General features: G+C 31.0%; 3 protein-coding genes across 5 annotated transcripts; 1 reads left to right on the top strand and 2 right to left on the bottom strand.

Moving 5' to 3' along the window:
• Nucleotides 1-5,312: 5,312 nt before the first annotated feature.
• On the top strand, nucleotides 5,313-9,231 carry LOC107905256 (uncharacterized). Of its 2 annotated transcripts, none has more exons than XM_016831858.2 (5): nucleotides 5,313-5,715; nucleotides 6,239-6,327; nucleotides 6,429-8,222; nucleotides 8,305-8,449; nucleotides 8,527-9,231. In XM_016831858.2, exons 1-5 carry the CDS (start codon nucleotides 5,628-5,630, stop codon nucleotides 9,108-9,110), a joined length of 2,700 nt encoding a protein of 899 aa, XP_016687347.1. In that variant the 5' UTR covers nucleotides 5,313-5,627; the 3' UTR covers nucleotides 9,111-9,231. The 2 variants fall into 2 exon arrangements, with proteins under 2 accessions (XP_016687347.1, XP_016687348.1); XM_016831859.2 differs by having other exon boundaries at nucleotides 5,579-5,715; nucleotides 6,222-6,327.
• Nucleotides 9,232-10,121: 890 nt separating this feature from the next.
• LOC107903148 (protein SODIUM POTASSIUM ROOT DEFECTIVE 3) lies at nucleotides 10,122-12,229 on the bottom strand. The gene is made up of 3 exons (XM_041087699.1): nucleotides 11,722-12,229; nucleotides 10,612-10,687; nucleotides 10,122-10,406 (listed from the first exon to the last, which is right to left on the bottom strand). The coding sequence occupies exons 1-3, from the start codon at nucleotides 12,085-12,087 to the stop codon at nucleotides 10,255-10,257; spliced, it is 594 nt and encodes a 197-aa protein (XP_040943633.1). The 5' UTR covers nucleotides 12,088-12,229; the 3' UTR covers nucleotides 10,122-10,254.
• A 2,138-nt stretch (nucleotides 12,230-14,367) lies between these two features.
• LOC107905257 (UDP-glucuronic acid decarboxylase 1) lies at nucleotides 14,368-17,843 on the bottom strand. Of its 2 annotated transcripts, none has more exons than XM_016831860.2 (7): nucleotides 16,985-17,837; nucleotides 15,907-16,054; nucleotides 15,738-15,817; nucleotides 15,332-15,415; nucleotides 15,157-15,231; nucleotides 14,915-15,007; nucleotides 14,368-14,833 (listed from the first exon to the last, which is right to left on the bottom strand). In XM_016831860.2, the coding sequence occupies exons 1-7, from the start codon at nucleotides 17,606-17,608 to the stop codon at nucleotides 14,627-14,629; spliced, it is 1,311 nt and encodes a 436-aa protein (XP_016687349.1). In that variant the 5' UTR covers nucleotides 17,609-17,837; the 3' UTR covers nucleotides 14,368-14,626. The 2 variants fall into 2 exon arrangements, 1 of the variants encoding a protein (XP_016687349.1); XR_005909658.1 differs by having other exon boundaries at nucleotides 14,651-14,833; nucleotides 15,122-15,231; nucleotides 16,985-17,843.
• Nucleotides 17,844-18,525: the final 682 nt, after the last annotated feature.

The raw sequence follows: 18,525 nt of genomic DNA, 5'->3' as shown, positions 1-18,525 counted from the left end.
ATATGGATAAAATATTAAAATCATCACATTTCAATTCATCAGACCTAAAAACTGGAGAAATTTTAGTTTATTCTCTTTAGAAATTGTAAGTAAATTATAATGATAAAATTACATTTTAATCCTTTAAAAATTTATAATTTAAAATTGGTCCATCAAGGAAAGGTTGATGGTTTCTCTCGTGATTCCAGTAAGGTATTTTCGTAAATCTAGTTATCAGCTTTGCGTTAAATGTCAACTTTCATTTAATGTGAATTTCAACTCTTGGTACCACAAAAACTCAGATCGTGGGTTTGAATCTTAAGAGTAATGGCAAATTAGAATTTTTTTTAGAAGGGTAATAATTAAATTAAAAATTTTTAAAGATAAAAATATAATTTTATTATATATTAATTTATTATATTATTTTTGAAAAATTTTAGCATAAATTTTTTTTTCTTGTTTTTGGAGCCAAAATATTATTTGACAATATATTAATTTATAAACTAAACATTTCTCAATGAGTTGCATAACAAATTTTCCATTTTTAGGGAAGCTAAGGCTCTGTCTGCTGCCTAAAATTCGCCCGTCCATAAGGGCAACCCTATTTTGTGATGTGTGAGAATAATGATTTGCTCCCGTCAACGGTTAGTGAGTCAATTGTAAATGTCTCGAGAAAGAACACTTGAATATAATGGGGTTAGCTTTTTAAATGTATATGAATTAACCAAAAAAAAAAGTATACACATTAGCTCAAAATGTAATGACCCAAAAATTTACGGGCATCGGAAAAGTATAATATCGGACTTCCGTCTTAGTAAATTGAGTTCGAAAATAATTATTAGAAATATTTATTAAACTAGTTGTGTGTTTAGTTAGATTTTAGATAGGTGAATTTAGCTTAATTAAGAGTAATTAGTAAAAAAGATTAAATTACAATAGAAGCGAAAGTTTAATTATAGATTAAAATAAATTAAAAGAAAATAATAGGGACTAAATAAGCAATTAAGCCACATTTAGAGATTGAGGCAGCATAAGCATAAAAATCTAAGATTTTTATGTGTTAAAATATATTATTAAATTATTATTATATTATGAAATAAAAATATATTATTAAATTATTATTATTATTATTATTATATTATGAAATAAATAAGATTAAGACAAATGTATGGTTATGAATATGACATGTGTGGTAAAAAAAATATTTATATTAATTATTATATATTATATTATTATAACAAAAAGTAAAAGAAAACAAATGAAATAAAAGAAAAGAAAAAAGAGAAGAAGAACAGAAAAGAAACAGAGAAAGAGACGAAAACAGGGGAAGAAAAAGGGAAAGAAAAAAAAGGGGGAAATTTGAGATTTTGAAGCTTGAAAGTTAATAGGTAAGCTAAATCAAGTCATTTTCTCATAAATTTGATGTTTTGGAATTCTAGAGTGAAATACTCTTGGATTTAAGTTGAAATTTTGAAAGTTAATAGATTTTTTTAGTAGGGTTTATGTTGAATAAACTGATGGAATTGAGGATTTATTTGATAGAAATTTTATTTGGAGTTGAATAAAGGATTGAATTGTAAACTAAACTATAAGTTTTGAATTTTAGGGATTAAATTGAGGGAAATTCGAAATTAGTGAAATATGGTGAAAATTTGGTAGTTAAATTTGAGTTTAGATAAAATTTGAATAGAAATAGAGTATGAATTAAATTTGAAAAGTAGATAAATTTAGTTAGAATTAAAGTAAAAGTTAGATAAAAATTTCAGCAATTAAATTATTTTGTGCTAATGATTGTGAAATTATTTTAATTGTTCGTAGCTAATATCGAGCCTGAAGCATCGGCCTAAAAAAGAAAAGAAAAGATCGTCGAGGATTAAATCCGAAGAGAATTCCGGTTTGTATTACTATAATTCAAATTTATTTATTATTAATTGTTATATTTTAATTAAAATGCATGGTAAGTAAAATTAGGTAAGCAATTGGAATGATAATAGTGAATTGAATTGAATGATGGAAATACGTGAGTATTTGAAATGTATATTGATTAAAAAGTATTAGTGATTTGAATTTGATTGAAAAACGAATTTAAAATATGAATTAAATAAAGTGAATTAATTTATGAATATGTGTGAAAATGTGAATTGTGTATTGATTGAAAAGTGGTTTGAATTGAAGTGAAATATGATTATATGTGATTATCCGAAATATGTATTGGTATTAAATTGTTAATTGATTAGAAAGTGGAAAAGTGATCTTGAATTGGAAATGAAAGAGAATTGAGAATTTGAATACCCTATTAACTAGTCGGGCTAAGTCGGATATAGTTGGCATGCCATAGGATTTGGAAGAGTACGGGATTTATCGGCTTTGCCGATCAGGCACTTTATGTGTCGTATCTCAGGCACTTTATGTGTCGTATCAGGCACCTCGTGTGTCGTTTTAGGCACTTATGTGTTGTATATTGATCAGGTACTATGTACCGTTTTAGGCACAATGTGTCGTATTGGTGTGTTTGGGTTGGAATCCGTGTATCCGTCAAAGTCCAGATTGTTAATAGGGTGAATAATTGAAATGAGAAAAATCAAATGAATTTGATCGATTGTGGTATTGAGTATGAGAAAATTTAAAATTTAAAATTTGCAAATTGAAATTGATATTGAAAATGAAAGGCATGAAATTAATGTTTATGTAGTGATTGAAATTGCTACTTGTGATATGTGATTGAGATTGAAGAATAGCTAAAAATTGTATTGTTATTGTTAAATAATGAAAGTTTATGAATTAATTGATATTTAAGAAATCGAGTAATTACATGCTTGGTAATTATAATTCTTTACTGTTATTATAATTTGAATTATGGTAATACCACTGAGTATACAATACTCAGCATACGGTTGTTTCCGTGCGCAAGTTGAAAAGGGGTCAGAGTCTCGGTTCAACATCCAGGACAATCTCGACTCCGACATAAAGATTTTGGTGATGTTTTCTTTCTTTAAGAGAAAGTGGCATGTACATAAGAATTATAATAGTTATTTTAGTATGTTATATAGTTTTGTTGTAAAGTAAGATATTATGTATTTTGATGATTATATTAGTAAATTGGTAGAAGTCCTTTATGGCATCGGTATCGAATTGAAATGGCTTGATTAGTTTTTATGTGTTAATTAGAAATGATAATAGGATTTTTATTAAATAAGTTGTTATGTCATTATGTCAAATAAGATTAAGTATATAAATGCCTTGGTTGAAATACTTGAATTGGGTTGGTTATGTTTGAAATTTTGCAGGGGGTTGTATGTAAAAATAAGCAAAAATGTTGCCGAAATTTAAAAAAAATATATAAATAAATGAATGAAATAAATTAGTAATAATTTATATGAATTTATGATTTTTTTAAATATGTTGGTTATTTATTTAAGAATTGTTTGTAAATTATTTGATATGTCCGGTAATGCCTCGTAATCCTCTTCCGGTGACGGTTTGGGGTTAGGGGGTGTTACACAAAACTAATATTTAATGTCAAAACCCACAATTAAATCAATAAAAAAAACTTAATTGGAACAATATTTTTATATAAAAAATAAATTAAAACGTATAAAGGTTTAAATGTCAATTAAAATAGCCGATTGAATCTTAGTTCAATTAGAATAGACATTGTTGTCAATACAGGAATATATGGGTTCGAGTGCTTGGGAAAGAGCTATGGGTCAAAAAGAACATGTATTAATATATATAATTAAAAAGTGTTACTAAAACATCACTATCCGTGAAGCTTTTAAATCACACAAGTGGGGTTAATGAGTTGATGAGTGTTCTATAAGGGTATAGTAAAATATTTAAAAAATAAATATTAAAAATAAACACGTGACAATTTTTCAAGACTGCTTATGAAATAAAACAAATATACTTGAGTACTAACCCAAACATTAATTATTAACCCTTGACATTTAATCTGGCTTGCAAGAAATCACAAACTTGTTTTCAAACCAATTAATTTACATTAATAACATTGCCTAAAGTCATGTTTACTTGCAAATAAGGTGATTTGGAGTGATAATTAAGCCTCTAATCATGTTAATAAATAGTCATTGTTTGGACTTGATTGATTTAAAAAAAATATTTTGCCTTAAAAATTATTGTTTTACCTAATGCATATCTCATTCACTATAAATTAATCTATTATTAAATTAGTTAGTTGCAATTAAATTATAATGATTAATTATCAAATGTTATAGCCATTTCCAATTTTTTTTTCTTATCTCAAATGTTGTTAAACCTATGAAGCAAAAGCAAATAAAGAAATTAATAAATATACCTAAAAATTATAAATTTTTTTCGATTAAGTTTTAATTCGATTGGCATGGGCATTGTTATCAATGCAGAAGAACATGGGTTCAAGTGTACTGAAATACATTATCCTCCTATTTCATGGGTTGAGGAGGGACTATGAGTTGTATTAAAAAGGAGCAGATATGGTCAAAACTTATAATGAGATTAATAAAAGAAAATATTTTGATAAAATAATAGTTAAAAATAAAAAATGAAAATTTCATATTATACCATAAATAATTTATGTTGGAAAATAAAATAAAAATTTAACTCCCAAAAGAACTTTAAAAATAAATTTTAAATTTAATTTTCTCGTATAAAAAAACTTAAATGAATTCGAGTCAAAAGTACTTTTGAGCAACTAAAAATCATAAATGAATCGATCCCTCTACCTAATGACAAGTTTTTTTTTGGCACTATTATAAAAGCACAATTTTTATACTTTTAACAATCAATTTTTTTATAGTGTCACATTCAATGTTTTAATAATCGGACCAGTAATTGAATAGGTCAAATTATCAGTTCTCGATTCAATCAGTTTGACCGGTTCAATCGTCAAACCAACACTAATTAAATAAGTATTGAAAATTCATAAATCTATATATTTTAAAATACAAAATTTTATTAAATTAGTTCAACCTGATCCGCTATCGATTTCTGTCTTGATTTTTTACTTTTACCAATTTCAATAAGTTTTCGAGTCAAATTGATTTAACCCTTTGTTAAAACTGTAATATCAATTAATTCTAGATCAGTAACATCATCAAATCTTGACAAAATCTAAATTTAGATATCAAAATTGGTCTAATTTTTAAGTTCAAAGACAAAAATGAACTATAAAATACAGATACGAAAATAGACTTAATTATAAAATTTAAAGACTTAAAATTATATTATTATTATTTTAATTAAGGTAGAAAATAATTATCCATTAAAGAGAAAAAAAGACACGTAGACAAATTAGTTAAGGTAGGGACAAGACAAGGGCATGGGGATCTCCACTTGCCCGCGCAGGGTCACCCCCCCTTTGCCTTAACCCCTCTCTTTCTCTCTCTCCGTGTGTTTCTCTTTCAGCATTTGAATGTTCAAAAGAGAAAAAAAAAAAAGCTTTCAACTTTCTTCAACGGACCCTTCTTTATTGCCGCCGTTCTCACGCTCTCCGTTTTCATCTCTCTGCTAACATTTCTTTCCACTTATCCTTTTTTTAAAAAATAATCAAAGTTTTCTTCTACTTTCTTTCAAAATTCGTGATTTTCCCTCTAAATTTCCGTTCTAGATTTCTGGGTTTTTTTTTTGGTTTAGAGTTAAATGAGTGAAAAATGGAGCCATTTGGGCATCGAAGGCCTAAGATTTCGAGCTTCTCTGATGATCTAAACTGCACTCATTTTCAACTTTCTTCAACAAGAGGTTCGCTTTTCTCTTTTCTCTTTTTTAATTTTTTAATTTTATTTTTGAAGTGATATTTTTGCTTGGTTTTGGGGAATCCGAGGCAAAAGAAAGTTTTTTTCTTCTTCTTTTTCTTTTTTGAGTTTTTGGTTCCTTTATTATATCAAGATTCCATTTTTTTTCTCTTTTATTCTGGTGAATTTAGTAAGTCCAAAAATTTTCTGGTTCTTAATCTTACTTTCCTGCATTTTCTTAGTTGCCAAACACAACATTTTCCCGCATTTGTTCTTGTTTTTTCTTCTTTAGTTTCTCACCAGTTAAATGTTAAAGCTTTCAATAATGCTATATATATTTTTTGCTCACACTTATCCTTAAAAATTTATCTTAATTTTTTTTATCACTTCTCTATCTAGCATGCATTTTTTACTATATGATTTCAGGGCTTTTAAAAGCTTAGCTTCTAAAATAGTTTTAAAGCCTTAACCTTTTCTTTACTCATGGAACAGCTTATCCTAACACTTTTATAGGAATTTTTCTTTCTCAGGAAACAAACAGGTTCAAAAACAGAGAAAATTTCCAAATTTGACATCTGATTCTGTTTCCTCCATTAGTAATAATAAAGACCAAGATCAGGTGATGATTTTTTACTATATGATTAGAATTAATACTCATTTTAGCTTTAGATACTATTGAATAATCATGTGAATGCCAATTATGTTCATGTTTTTTTATAGTTAATGTTTGAGTTGGGTTTGAGATCTTCAAAACAATCAAGTGGGATCCCGATGAAGAAGTTGTTAGCACGAGAAATGTCGAAAGAAATTGAATCTCGAAGACGATCTTCGAGCGTTATAGCTAGATTGATGGGGCTTGATGGATTACCACCTGAACAAAAACTAGCTGAGGGTGCCGGATTTTATAACCGGCGATCTTCTAGGAGAAACTCGAAGGAGGAACCGGAGTTTAAAGATGTTTTCGAAGTATCGAAAATGGAGAGGAGTGGCTGTGGTTATTCTTCGCTGGGGACTGTAGACTCGAAGCTATCTGATGCTGAGGTTGCTTTTATTCAACAGAAGTTTATGGAGGCTAAACGTTTTTCGACCGATGAAAAGCTTCGGGATTCTGAGGAATTTGATGATACACTTGAGGTGTTAAATTCCAACACGGATCTTTTGTTGAAATTCCTCGAGCAACCGGATTCGTTATTCGCTAAGCATTTGCATGATCTGCAAGGTGTGCCATCGCAGTCTCATTGTGGTCGAATATCGGTCTTGAAGTCATCACGCACTCTAAACAATGACGATGGTCAATCGAAGCACCGTAGTAAATCTCCTCAAGGTCATCACTTGTATGGGAAATACGCAGCTTCTAATCGTCCTGAGTTGCCTATGTTTCAATTAGACGAAAAAAACGTGCCAACTATTCTACCGACAAGAATTGTTGTATTGAAACCAAATCTCGGGAAATCACGGAATTCTACTAGAACCGCTTCATCACCTTGTTCTTCTCATCATTTTCCATCTGAAGGCATCGAGCACCTTGAAATTTCAGGTATCGAGAGTAGGGAGACAGAAAAATGGCACAAGAAAAAGGTTCAACAAGATATCGGGTTTTCAAGGCATAATTCTAGAGAATCGAGGGAAATGGTGAAGGAGATTACTAGGCAAATAAAAAATAGCTTTAACAATGGCTCAATGAAAATTTCAACTTCTAAGTTTCGAGGATATGCAGGGGATGAGAGTTCATGTGATGTATCCGGTTCTGAATCTACAAACGATTCCGATGTAACAATGTCCTACAGAGATAAACGACATAGGAGGCTATCATCCCGTTCTAGTGCATCATCGGTTAGTAGAGAGGCTAAGAAGCGATTATCTGAGAGGTGGAAATTAACACACGGGTCTCAAGAGGTGCAAATGGTTAGTCGGGGTAGTACACTCGGTGAAATGCTTGCTATCTCTGATAGGGAAACGAGCTTAGCTAATTCGAGTAGCCCGGTTGTTGGAGAAGGATGCAGTGAGATCGGTGATTGTTCTCGGCCAGCAGTGTGGAACGAACCTTTAGGGATTAGCAGTAGGGACGGTTGGAAAGATGGATGTCTCGGTAATCTTTCAAGATCACGATCTGTTCCGGCTTCTTCTACCGACTTTGGAAGTCCTAGAATAGGTACTCGACATGGAAGTCTACGTAGAGACAAGTATGTGATCCCAAAAGCAGTAAAAGGCAATTTTAATCCATGGGAAGCTTCGTTGGTTACCAGTAACCAACTATCCCGTGGTAATAAATCTCGATTTTCGAGTAGTAGTTCCAGTAGTATCAAGGAAAATAGCGACACTTCACCGGATTTTGTTATCACCCCACATCAATCGTCCGGAGAATCTGCTAGCACTGCCATGGATTCCAGTTCTGTTCTTGAGAACACATTGGAAGTTAATGATCCGAAAAAGCCTTCGGACACGGAATTATCTGCTCCTCCTTCATTGAATGCCGATGTTTCTAGCGGTGATGTATGTAACTTGGAGCCCAAGGTATTCATTTTTCATTCGAATGATGTTTTAGTTCGTATGTTTCCAAATACACACATTCTAATACTTGGTTAAATAATTGCAGGAACCATCTGTATCAGAACTAGGATCTCGAGCAGGCTCTAAGGAGGGAGATCAGCCGAGTCCGATTTCAGTCATTGAAGCTCCTTTCACCGATGATTTATCATCCGGTTCTGAATGCTTTGAAAGCATTAGTGCTGACCTCCATGGTAATTCACAACTCTTGTTCATTCCGTGTCTATCTCGTGTTTACTTGTGATCCTATCTTTTACGTATGTTTTATTAGGCCTTCGTATGCAACTGCAACTATTAAAACTCGAAACTGAGGCATATGAAGAAGGAACGATGCTTCTTTCAAGCGACGATGATGGTGATCGAGTATCTATTCAGTTAGCAACGGCTGAAAAGAATTTGGAGTCCGTATACATAGTCGATGTCTTGGTTGATTCCGGAATCAATGGAGCCGACCTCGATACCTTCTTAGAAACATGGCATTCTCCAGAATGTCCGGTGAATCCAACAGTATTCGAAGAACTCGAGAAAAAATACCATAATCTGAATTCTTGGTCAAGGGCCGAAAGGAGGCTGATGTTCGATAGGATCAATTCGAAGCTACTCGAGATCTATCAACAATATATAGATCAATTCCCATGGATAAAGAGGCCTGTAAGAAAAATTATTCCGAAGTGGAACATACTAGAGCTCGAAGATAGCTTGCACAAATCACTGGTAAGTGACAACAAGAAACCGGACATGGATACTGAGGTATGTGAATGGTCGAACTTGAGGGACGATATTGATGTAATCGGTAAGGAGATCGAGAGATTGTTGGTTGATGAACTAGTAGGTGAGGTAGCAGTTTGGGTTTAGAAAGTTGAGTATACAGAAATGATTGAAATATTATCATTTTATGAATGTATAAATAAGTTCTAAATCTTTACACCAGCAAGAATTATCAAGAAGGTATCAATATCTAATATCATTTGGTCCATAAATTTTGTAATTTTTTCAATTTAGTACTTGAATCCATTTTTCCAGGTTTTGATTCATATGATAATGTGGCACAAAGATTTTCTTATTTTCCCACTATGAAACTACTAAGAATAATGAAACATGTACCAACAAAATGCCGGAAAGTCATTCCTTATATTAGGAGTTAAATTGTATTTTGCTCTTTTTACTAAAAAAATAGTTAAATTATTTTATGTATGTTAGATCAAAGAGCAAACTGATCATTTTGTTAAAAATTTGATCAGTTTTTACTGTTAAAAATTACTCTCTATATATCACTATGAGGTACACATGGCATACTCATTAATATAATGTATAGAGATTAAATTGTCCATTTTTTTAATAAAAGGGATAAAATGTAATCAGACTCCTAGTACGAAGACATTCATGATACTTTTACCTCCTAGAGTCCTATGATATCTAGATTATATTCGATATTTATATTTAATACATATTTAAACATAATTTTAGTTATAAGGTAAAAGTACGATGGAAACCCTTGTACTAGGAATCGAATTGCATTTGCTCCTTCTAGTCAAAAAATGAACAAATTAGTTTATGTACGTTATATTAAAAAGTAAATTGGTTATTTTATTAAAAATTTCATCTATTTTTATTGTTAAAAATTGGTCTCTATATGTCGGCATGAAATACACGTGGCATGCCACGTGTAACTCTCTAGTTATGCCATGTGTATTTTTTAAAAAATAATCTCTATATATCTGCTCTTTTTGACACAATGCCTAAAATTACCCATAGTCCCTCCTCAACCCATAAATAGGAAGATAATGTGTTTCAGCGCACTCGAACCCACGTTCTCCTGCATTGACAATAATGTCCCATACCAATCAAATTAAGACTTAATCGATATAAAATACAATTTAACTCTCGATACTTCTAAAAAATATTGAAGTAACAATGCCAAATTCAATGTACAAACTAAAATCTCATTGGATTTTCTTCTTCAAAGTAGTAAAAAGGAATAACATTGCTAATCTTGACATCAATTCTTGGTTGTAGGAGCAGCAGAAATGTCAGATGTCCAAAATTGAGCAGACTTAACCTTTGAAACACTAGCCAAGACTTGTAATGGTGTCACCTCTCCAACAATTGTCACCTTCTTTGCTTCAAAATCTATGTTAAAGGATGTCACACCTAATCAAATCATTAAAACAAAGGTACCCAGATTATGAAAACCAAACACAAAAATATTAAAATAATTTTCAATTTATTATATTTTATTTTTAATTTTAAGAATTTAATTGTTCTAATTTTTATACTTAAAAATGTAAATTTAATTATTAATACTATTAAATTAAAGTTGATTGCATAGCTATGAAGTGAAGTAAATCATACATACCTTTCATTTTGGACAAATGTTTCCTCACTTTTCCTTCACAACCTTTGCAGTGTAATGACACCTTTAGAACCACAACCTGAAACCAATTTTTTTTTTTAAAAAACAAATAAAAAAAGGAAAGTTATTTCAATTAATTTGAATTTGAATTTAATATAATTCGATTTGATTATCCATTCGATCTATAATTTGAATCTAAAATAATTAAAATTAAAATTAAATTAAATTAATTAAAAAATTGTCAAAGATTTAAATCAGATGAGATAACCCATCTAAAATAATAAAGACATTAGTTTCTATAGGTCAGATCAAAAAGCAAATTGATCCTTCCTGTGAAAATTTTTATTCGTTTGTACTATTAAAAATAGATGTGATGTGCTATGTATATATCATGTTGACATATAAAGACCAGTTTTTAACAGTAAAAATAAATATAATTTTTAACAAAAGTATCAGATTAATCTTTAATGTCTAATTTGTCCATTCTTTTAAGTAGAGAAAGCAAAATGCAATCTAATTCTCTTAGGCCTCAAGGTCCACTCAAAATCTAAAAGAGTTTGGGTAAAACTATTAATCTCGAAAAATGAATTTGGGCAAAAAAATTTGGCTTGTTTCAAGCCCGACCCAATCCATCGGCCCAATCCATTTTAAATTTATAATACTTTATATTATAATTTTTTTATATATATTATGTAATTTAGAATACATTAAAAAAGCAAACCTATATTAAGTATATAATACTAGTCTAATGTAAACATTAAAATAAAAAAATTTAATAAATAAAAAAATATAAAATTATTAAATATTATAATATAATATTTTTTAAAATTTTAAAAAATTAACATAGACGAGTCTCAAATAGACTTAAATTAATCTTTTACAAATATGGACAATTTTTAAATAAAATTTTAAACTAATATTTTAGGCTAATCCAAACTTAGACAAATATAAAACATATTACTATTATACTTAGACCCGATCCAAACCCGCACCAGCACCTCCGGACTCCATGCTACTTTACCCTCGAAATTATCTTTAACCAAAAAAAAAAACAACATAAACCCAAAATGAAGCGATCGGAACTAAATGTAAAATGGAAGAGAGGAGGGAAACCTGGTGTTGATCTTGTTTTATAGACAGAATCTTGTTATTACCCGCATCTGCAGCAGCATCTTTAATGTCAGAAGAAATGCTTTTCCTTGTAATAATATCCATTGCCTTCAATGAACTCTTCTTCTTGAAATCATTAGCTGAAACTGAAACTGTATTATTTGAACACCATTTGTCATGGTTCTTAAGCAAATGATAAGGCAAAGGATTGATCGGCGGCGGGTGAGCGGTGCAAGGCAGGGTTTTGGTGAATCTTTTGGCGGCGGCGGTGGTGGGGTTTTGGCCACCGGCGGTGGCTGAGACTTGGTCTATGCTTAAACATATGGCTGTTGAAGCTTGGGATGCACACAATATATTCATTCCTTTCATTTTTCTTTTTTGTTTGGATAACAATGAAGGATAACTAATGGCTTAGAGAATATGTGATGGAAGAGAAAAACAGAGCAATTTCCTAAAGAACAGTTGGTTTTTCATGCTTCAAGTTCTTGATTTATTGCAAGAGAGGAGAGAGAGAGGGGGGGGGGGGGAAGAATGTCTAAATTATGAATTCCATTCTTTTACTTTATACAAATTGATAAGTTAGTCCCTCTATTTTAATTTATTGGAATTTAGTCCTCAAGTTAGTCTAGTTATTGGTAAGACATGAACATGGACTGCTGATTTCTCGTAAATAAATTGTTGAATTGTGGATTTTCAGGAAATGATAATGTTTAACAATATAACCTAATAGAACTCATTTTTCGATTTTCATAAGATGGTCAAATTTTGACAATTTAAACTAAAGAGGCTGATTTCTCGAAAGATGAATTTTGTAATTAAATCCTCATTGATACGTATCAATATCAAAATGTGACATTTCAGCCTTAAATCGATGTTTGTTTTACGGTCCATAGAGATTACTCTTTTGGGAGGAGGGTTATGACTATCCATCCAAATAATATCATCTATTTGAACCCGAATGTATAATGTGTTTTACCAGTATACCAACATCTGTTAGTATTTACTATAAAATTTTGATGTATTGAACTAATTTCAAAATCTTTTTGTGTTAACTATTTTTATTTTTTAAATTACATTTAAAAACAAAATATAGTTGTTGGAATTAATGAATAATTTCAAAATTTGTAATTATAATTGAAGTGTATTTGTGAATATATATACTAAATTATAAACACGAATACATATAAACTCAAAATAACACATGGGAATGATTATGATTATGATAATGATAGTTTAAACATTAATATCATTATAAGTTCTTATTATATCTGTTTTTTTATACAATATCTAAAATTACATATAGTCCTTTCTTAACCCTTAAAAAAGAGGATAATACGCTTCAGTGCACTCGAATTCACATCCTTCTATATTGACAGCAATATCTACATCAATCGAGCTAATACTCAATCAGCGATAATGATAGAATAATTAATTAGAGATATAATTAATAATGACAAAAAAAAAGAGTATTGGGGACAGCAAAGCGATGGATCACGAGACATATACATATGGAACAATGCATGGGCTGAGTTAAATAAAACATAAAAAGTTTTATCGTTTTCGATTGAAGACATAACTGCTTGGTGCGTCGGTCAGGTGGGGGATACCCTCTTCACACCATATCAGACACTCCAACGGTTAATTTATCACCACCCACCTTCCTATTTTTATTATTAAGGTTTATACTAAGAAGATCATTGTTAATAAATAAAACAATTAATTAAATATTGAGATCCGAGTTTAACATATGATTTGGATTCGGAATTATTTATTCAATTAAAGGCATTATTTTGTTTTTGAATAATTTCATTATAAATTTTGATCATATTTGTTCTTTTTGATACAATGCTTAAAATTATTCATAGCCTATCATTAGCCCATACTTATTGATACAATACTTTGAAATATCCATAACCTCTTCCCAACCCATAAATAGAAGGATAATGCGATTCAACGCACTAAACTATAAAAATAGTCACTTTTGTTTGTCTCAGATTACATTTTAATCACTTATGTTTGAAATATTATGTTTTAGTCATTTACGTTATCGTTTTGTTACGAAGTGGTCACTCCACTATTAAGCTCCATTACCTCCCTAATGGCAGCAATCCAAATTAAATTTATTTAATTAAAAATCTATTTTTATCCCAGCAACTGAACATCCAAGTTGGCGTTTAAAACCTATTTGGACTACCATGTAGGACTACCGTTAGGGAGGTAACGGAGTTTAAACGTAGAGTGACCACTTCGTAACAACATAATAACATAAATAACTAAAACGTAACATTTCAAATATAAGTGACTAAAATGTAATCTGAAACAAACAAAAACGACTATTTTTGTAGTTTACCCTTATTGAATTAATGGCACGGTGTTATATTTAATGTCAAACGAGAAGTTCTATTACTATAAGAAATTGATTAAATTAATTCTTTTAATATTAAAAAAAATTAATCATTTCTTGTTTAACAAAATTAATAAATAGATTTCAAAGATGGATTGTATTGAACATATGAATAATTTCGAGTTTAAATTGTTTTAGAATCGACAATAATAAATTTTTAAGAGAAATATCATAAATTCACAAATCATTTGAGATTGAAAATATCGTATTTTAGTGTGCAAAAAATTCTAATTATTAACAAATAATTAGGTAGAAAAAAGAAAAAAAAACTAATTATTATTTAACTACACAATGTAGATGTGAACAATTAGAGCTGATTATCATAAAAGGAAAGAACAACATATCTTCCTATATAGAGGCTCAAACAAACAGCTAAATTTTCCAGGTAATGCAGAACAAAGATCATAATAATCATAGTAATAATAATAATGAAATGAACTGACAAAAAAACAGCTGCAGTTCACACTATACATACTTGTTTCCCGTATCTGTTCGTTTTTCGGTTTAAGCTCCCTTTCCTTCATCTTCATTCAAAATACGATTCCGGAAATCGTTCACCATAAGGGGTAACCCTTCTCTTAGGGGTATTTTTGGCTCCCAGTTCAGCAGCTCCTTTGCTTTGCTGATGTCCGGTTTCCTCATATGTGGATCGTCCGCGGTATTTGGTTTATATTCTATCGTTGCACTTGGATCGATCGTGTCTTTGACAACCTGAAGTGAATTTGGAAGGCTTTAATGAATTGTAAGATTCACTTAGTTAATGAAAAGTAAGTTGGGTTCAGAAAGACAAACCTCCGCTAATTCGAGCATGGTGAATTCTCCCGGGTTGCCGAGATTAAAAGGTCCTATGTGCTCCCCTTCCATTAAAGCAACGAGTCCATCAACCTGTTATTCACGAAGGTACGAAAGTTTCTTCAAATTGTATTATACATATGTTCTTTCAACTTCACAATACTCGAACAAATACCGATAGAAGTCACCAAGAAAAAGGCAGTGTACCAAAAGAAGTTATGATAATAAACAGGTAGAAATACCAAATCAGAAACATATTGGAAGCTTCGTGTTTGTTTCCCATCACCATAAACAGTCATCGGTTGCTTCCGAATGGCCTGTGATACAAAACAACAGTTGTTACAAAATGTTAAATGATTCAAATCTTAACCAAATCCTACACATGAACGCCAAAATTTATTAGAATGATGAATCAACCTGAGCAACAAAATTGCTAACAACACGTCCATCATCCAAGCACATGCGAGGGCCATAAGTGTTGAAAATACGAGCAATTCGCACCTGCAACCACCAAGTATAACCATTTGAGCGTCGTGGGTACGGTATCTTTCAATTATCATGTGACCTGTTTTATCTCCTTTCGAAGCACTATGGCCGATTTATGGATCTATAAACCAATTAATCCATCACAAGTTCTTTCGCCCTTGTTGAGTAACATGTCACAATCGTCCAAGTTATAACATTAGATCAGGCTATGCTAAATCGTAACTCGACTGTCAATGCCATGGGATTATTAAAAGCATACCCTATTATCTTGTACACAATTCAAGCATCCCCACATGGTTCATAGTTCAACTACAAGTAAATATACGAAAAAACATACCTCAACACCGTCACCTCGATGATAATCCATGGTTAAGGTTTCAGCAGTCCTTTTTCCTTCATCGTAGCAACTCCTCTCACCTAATCACAATAACATTACACAACGTAAACACAAAGAAGATTCAGCAACCAAAACAGAAAAACTTGTTGGGCTTTTATAAGCTCCTCACCGATTGGATTAACATTTCCCCAATAGGTTTCTTTCTGAGGATGCTGAAGGGGATCACCGTAAACCTCACTCGTGCTCGTAAGCAAAAACCTGGCCCCAACTCTCTTTGCAAGCCCCAACATGTTAAGAGTACCCATCACATTTGTCTTGTAACTTCACCAAGTTAAGGATCTCAAATAAACATAATTCAACCAATAACAAAAACCCATTAACTCGAATGGTTTCGTTAAACATAAAAGGTAAAGAAAAACACCAAAACCTAATGTGAATTCGATACAAAAACCACTAATTTTACACTCTTTACAAGCCCCAACATATTAATAGTACCCATCACATTTTTCTTGTAATCTCACCAAGTTAAGGATCTCAAATAAGCAATAATTCAAACAATAACAAAAACCCATCAATTTGAACCATTTTGTTAAACATAAAATCTAAAGAAAAACCCCCAAAACCTAATACAAATTCAATACAAAAAACCATTAAATTCACACTCTTTGCAAGCCCCAACATATCAATAGTACCCATCACATTTTTCTTGTAATCTCACTAAGTTAAAGATCTCAAATAAGCATAATTCAATAAAAAACAAAAACCCATTAACTCGAATAGTATTCTTAAACATAAAATCTAAAGAAAAAAAACAAAAACTAATGCAAAATTTACACAAACCCCATTAATTTCACTCTCTTTGCAAGCCTCAACATATTAAGAGTCCCATCACAAATTTCTTGTAATGTCACCAAGTTAATGATCTTAAATAAGCATAATTCAATAAAAAACAAAACCCCATTCTATCAAATAACATAAACTACCATAGAAGTGTAAAGAAAAAAACCAAAAACTACTGCAAAACTGACACAAAACCCCATTAATTTTAGTCTCTTTGCAAGCTTCAACATATTAAGGTTACCCATGACAAGTTTCTTGTAATCCCACCAAGTTAAAGATCTAAAATAAGCATATTCAATGGAAAACAAAAGCCCATTCAATCAAATAACATAAACAATCATAGAAATCTAAAGAAAAATAACAAAAACTAATGCGAAATTGAAATAAATTATAGTAAAAAAGGATATGATGGTCTTAACGGGATTATATTTATAATGAACCGGTGAAGCAGGGCAAGCTAAATGATAGATCTGATCTACTTCCAAGAGAATCGGTTCAACGACGTCATGTCGAATCAATTCGAACCTCGGATTCCCAAAAAGATGAACCACGTTTTCTTTCCTCCCAGTGAAGAAATTATCGATAACAATCACTTCATCGCCTCTTCCAATTAGCTTATCAACGAGGTGACTACCGACAAACCCAGCACCACCGGTGACGACGATCCTCATCCTCCGTCGACCGATCCCGACGGGAACACGACCCATTTTGCCATGAATAGGATTCTGATTGGAAACGGAGAACTCTTGGGTGTGGGAAACGACGTTGTTAGAGAAAGATTTGGGGATCGAAGGGTGAGTCTCGGTTGGGCCTAAACGAGAGAGAGTTGGTTGGAGGATGAAGAAAGTAGAACCGATTAAAATGCCGATGAAGATGAACAAAAGGCGTTGTTCTTTGAAGAGATAGTTAATGGATCTAGGGAGAGATCTGGGGTGTTTTAAGGATTTGGGTGAGTAAGGAGGAGTTTGAGGTATTAAGATCTCTTCATCTCGCCTATGGTTAATGCTTGATTGCTTGTGTAACTGTTTCATGGCTTAAAATTTCTGGGTTTTCCCCCTTTTCGTGTGGGAATTTGAATGAATGAAGTAAAAATATGTTTTTCCTTTCAGCTATTGAGTTTGAAGAACTGAAGCTGAAGTTCAAAGAGGGAAAGCTGAAACACCTTTCAATTCATCGTTTTTTTCAGCCAAAAATAAAAAGTGAAAAAAAAAAGCTTGAGATTGAAGGAAGGAGATAAGAGAGATGAAAGGAAGTTTTTAAAAAAAAAAATTAATTAAGTATTAATCATCGAGAGAAATAGAGTAATTTGGAAGATAATTTGATTAAGGATAATCATATGAGTTAGAAAAATGCTATTTAAATTTTTCTAAAAATATATAAAATTATTGAAAAATATAAATACTCTTTCAAGTAGGAAGTTTTAATGTAGTGGTTTTGAGGGTGCTGAAATATATTATCCTTTAAGTATTATATAAAAAAATAGATATAATCAGAACCTATAATAAATTTTTTTATTTTTTTATTGAATTGGTATCTAGTTATCAAAATTTGTTCAAATCAATTCGAGATAAATTAATTATAGAATTTTAACATGTGGATTATTGGTCAAAAGTTTAAGGCTTATGTGCCGATTGAGTCTTAATTTGACTGGCATAAATATTATTATCAATATAGAAGGAGGTAGATTCGAATGTGCTAAAACATATTATCTTTTTATTTAAAGGTTGGAGATTATGTCAATAGTCTAATCAAAATAATATTGTAAAGAGATTACCAAACTAAGCATAGAAGAAAAACCCTTTGATTATGTAACTTTGGGTTAAAAAGGTGAGCCCAAATTAAGAAATTTCAAAGCTACAAAATCAAGCCCTTTTAATGTATGGGTATGGACCTCCTTAATCCAATTAAATTTTTTTTTGATAGAATAATAAAATTATTTTTTATTGGC

Source organism: Gossypium hirsutum, chromosome D01 (assembly GCF_007990345.1).
Source record: "Gossypium hirsutum isolate 1008001.06 chromosome D01, Gossypium_hirsutum_v2.1, whole genome shotgun sequence".
Taxonomy (NCBI): domain Eukaryota; kingdom Viridiplantae; phylum Streptophyta; class Magnoliopsida; order Malvales; family Malvaceae; genus Gossypium; species Gossypium hirsutum.
The sequence above is the reverse complement of the archived record's forward strand: the minus strand, read 5'-3'. Positions and strand labels throughout refer to the sequence as shown.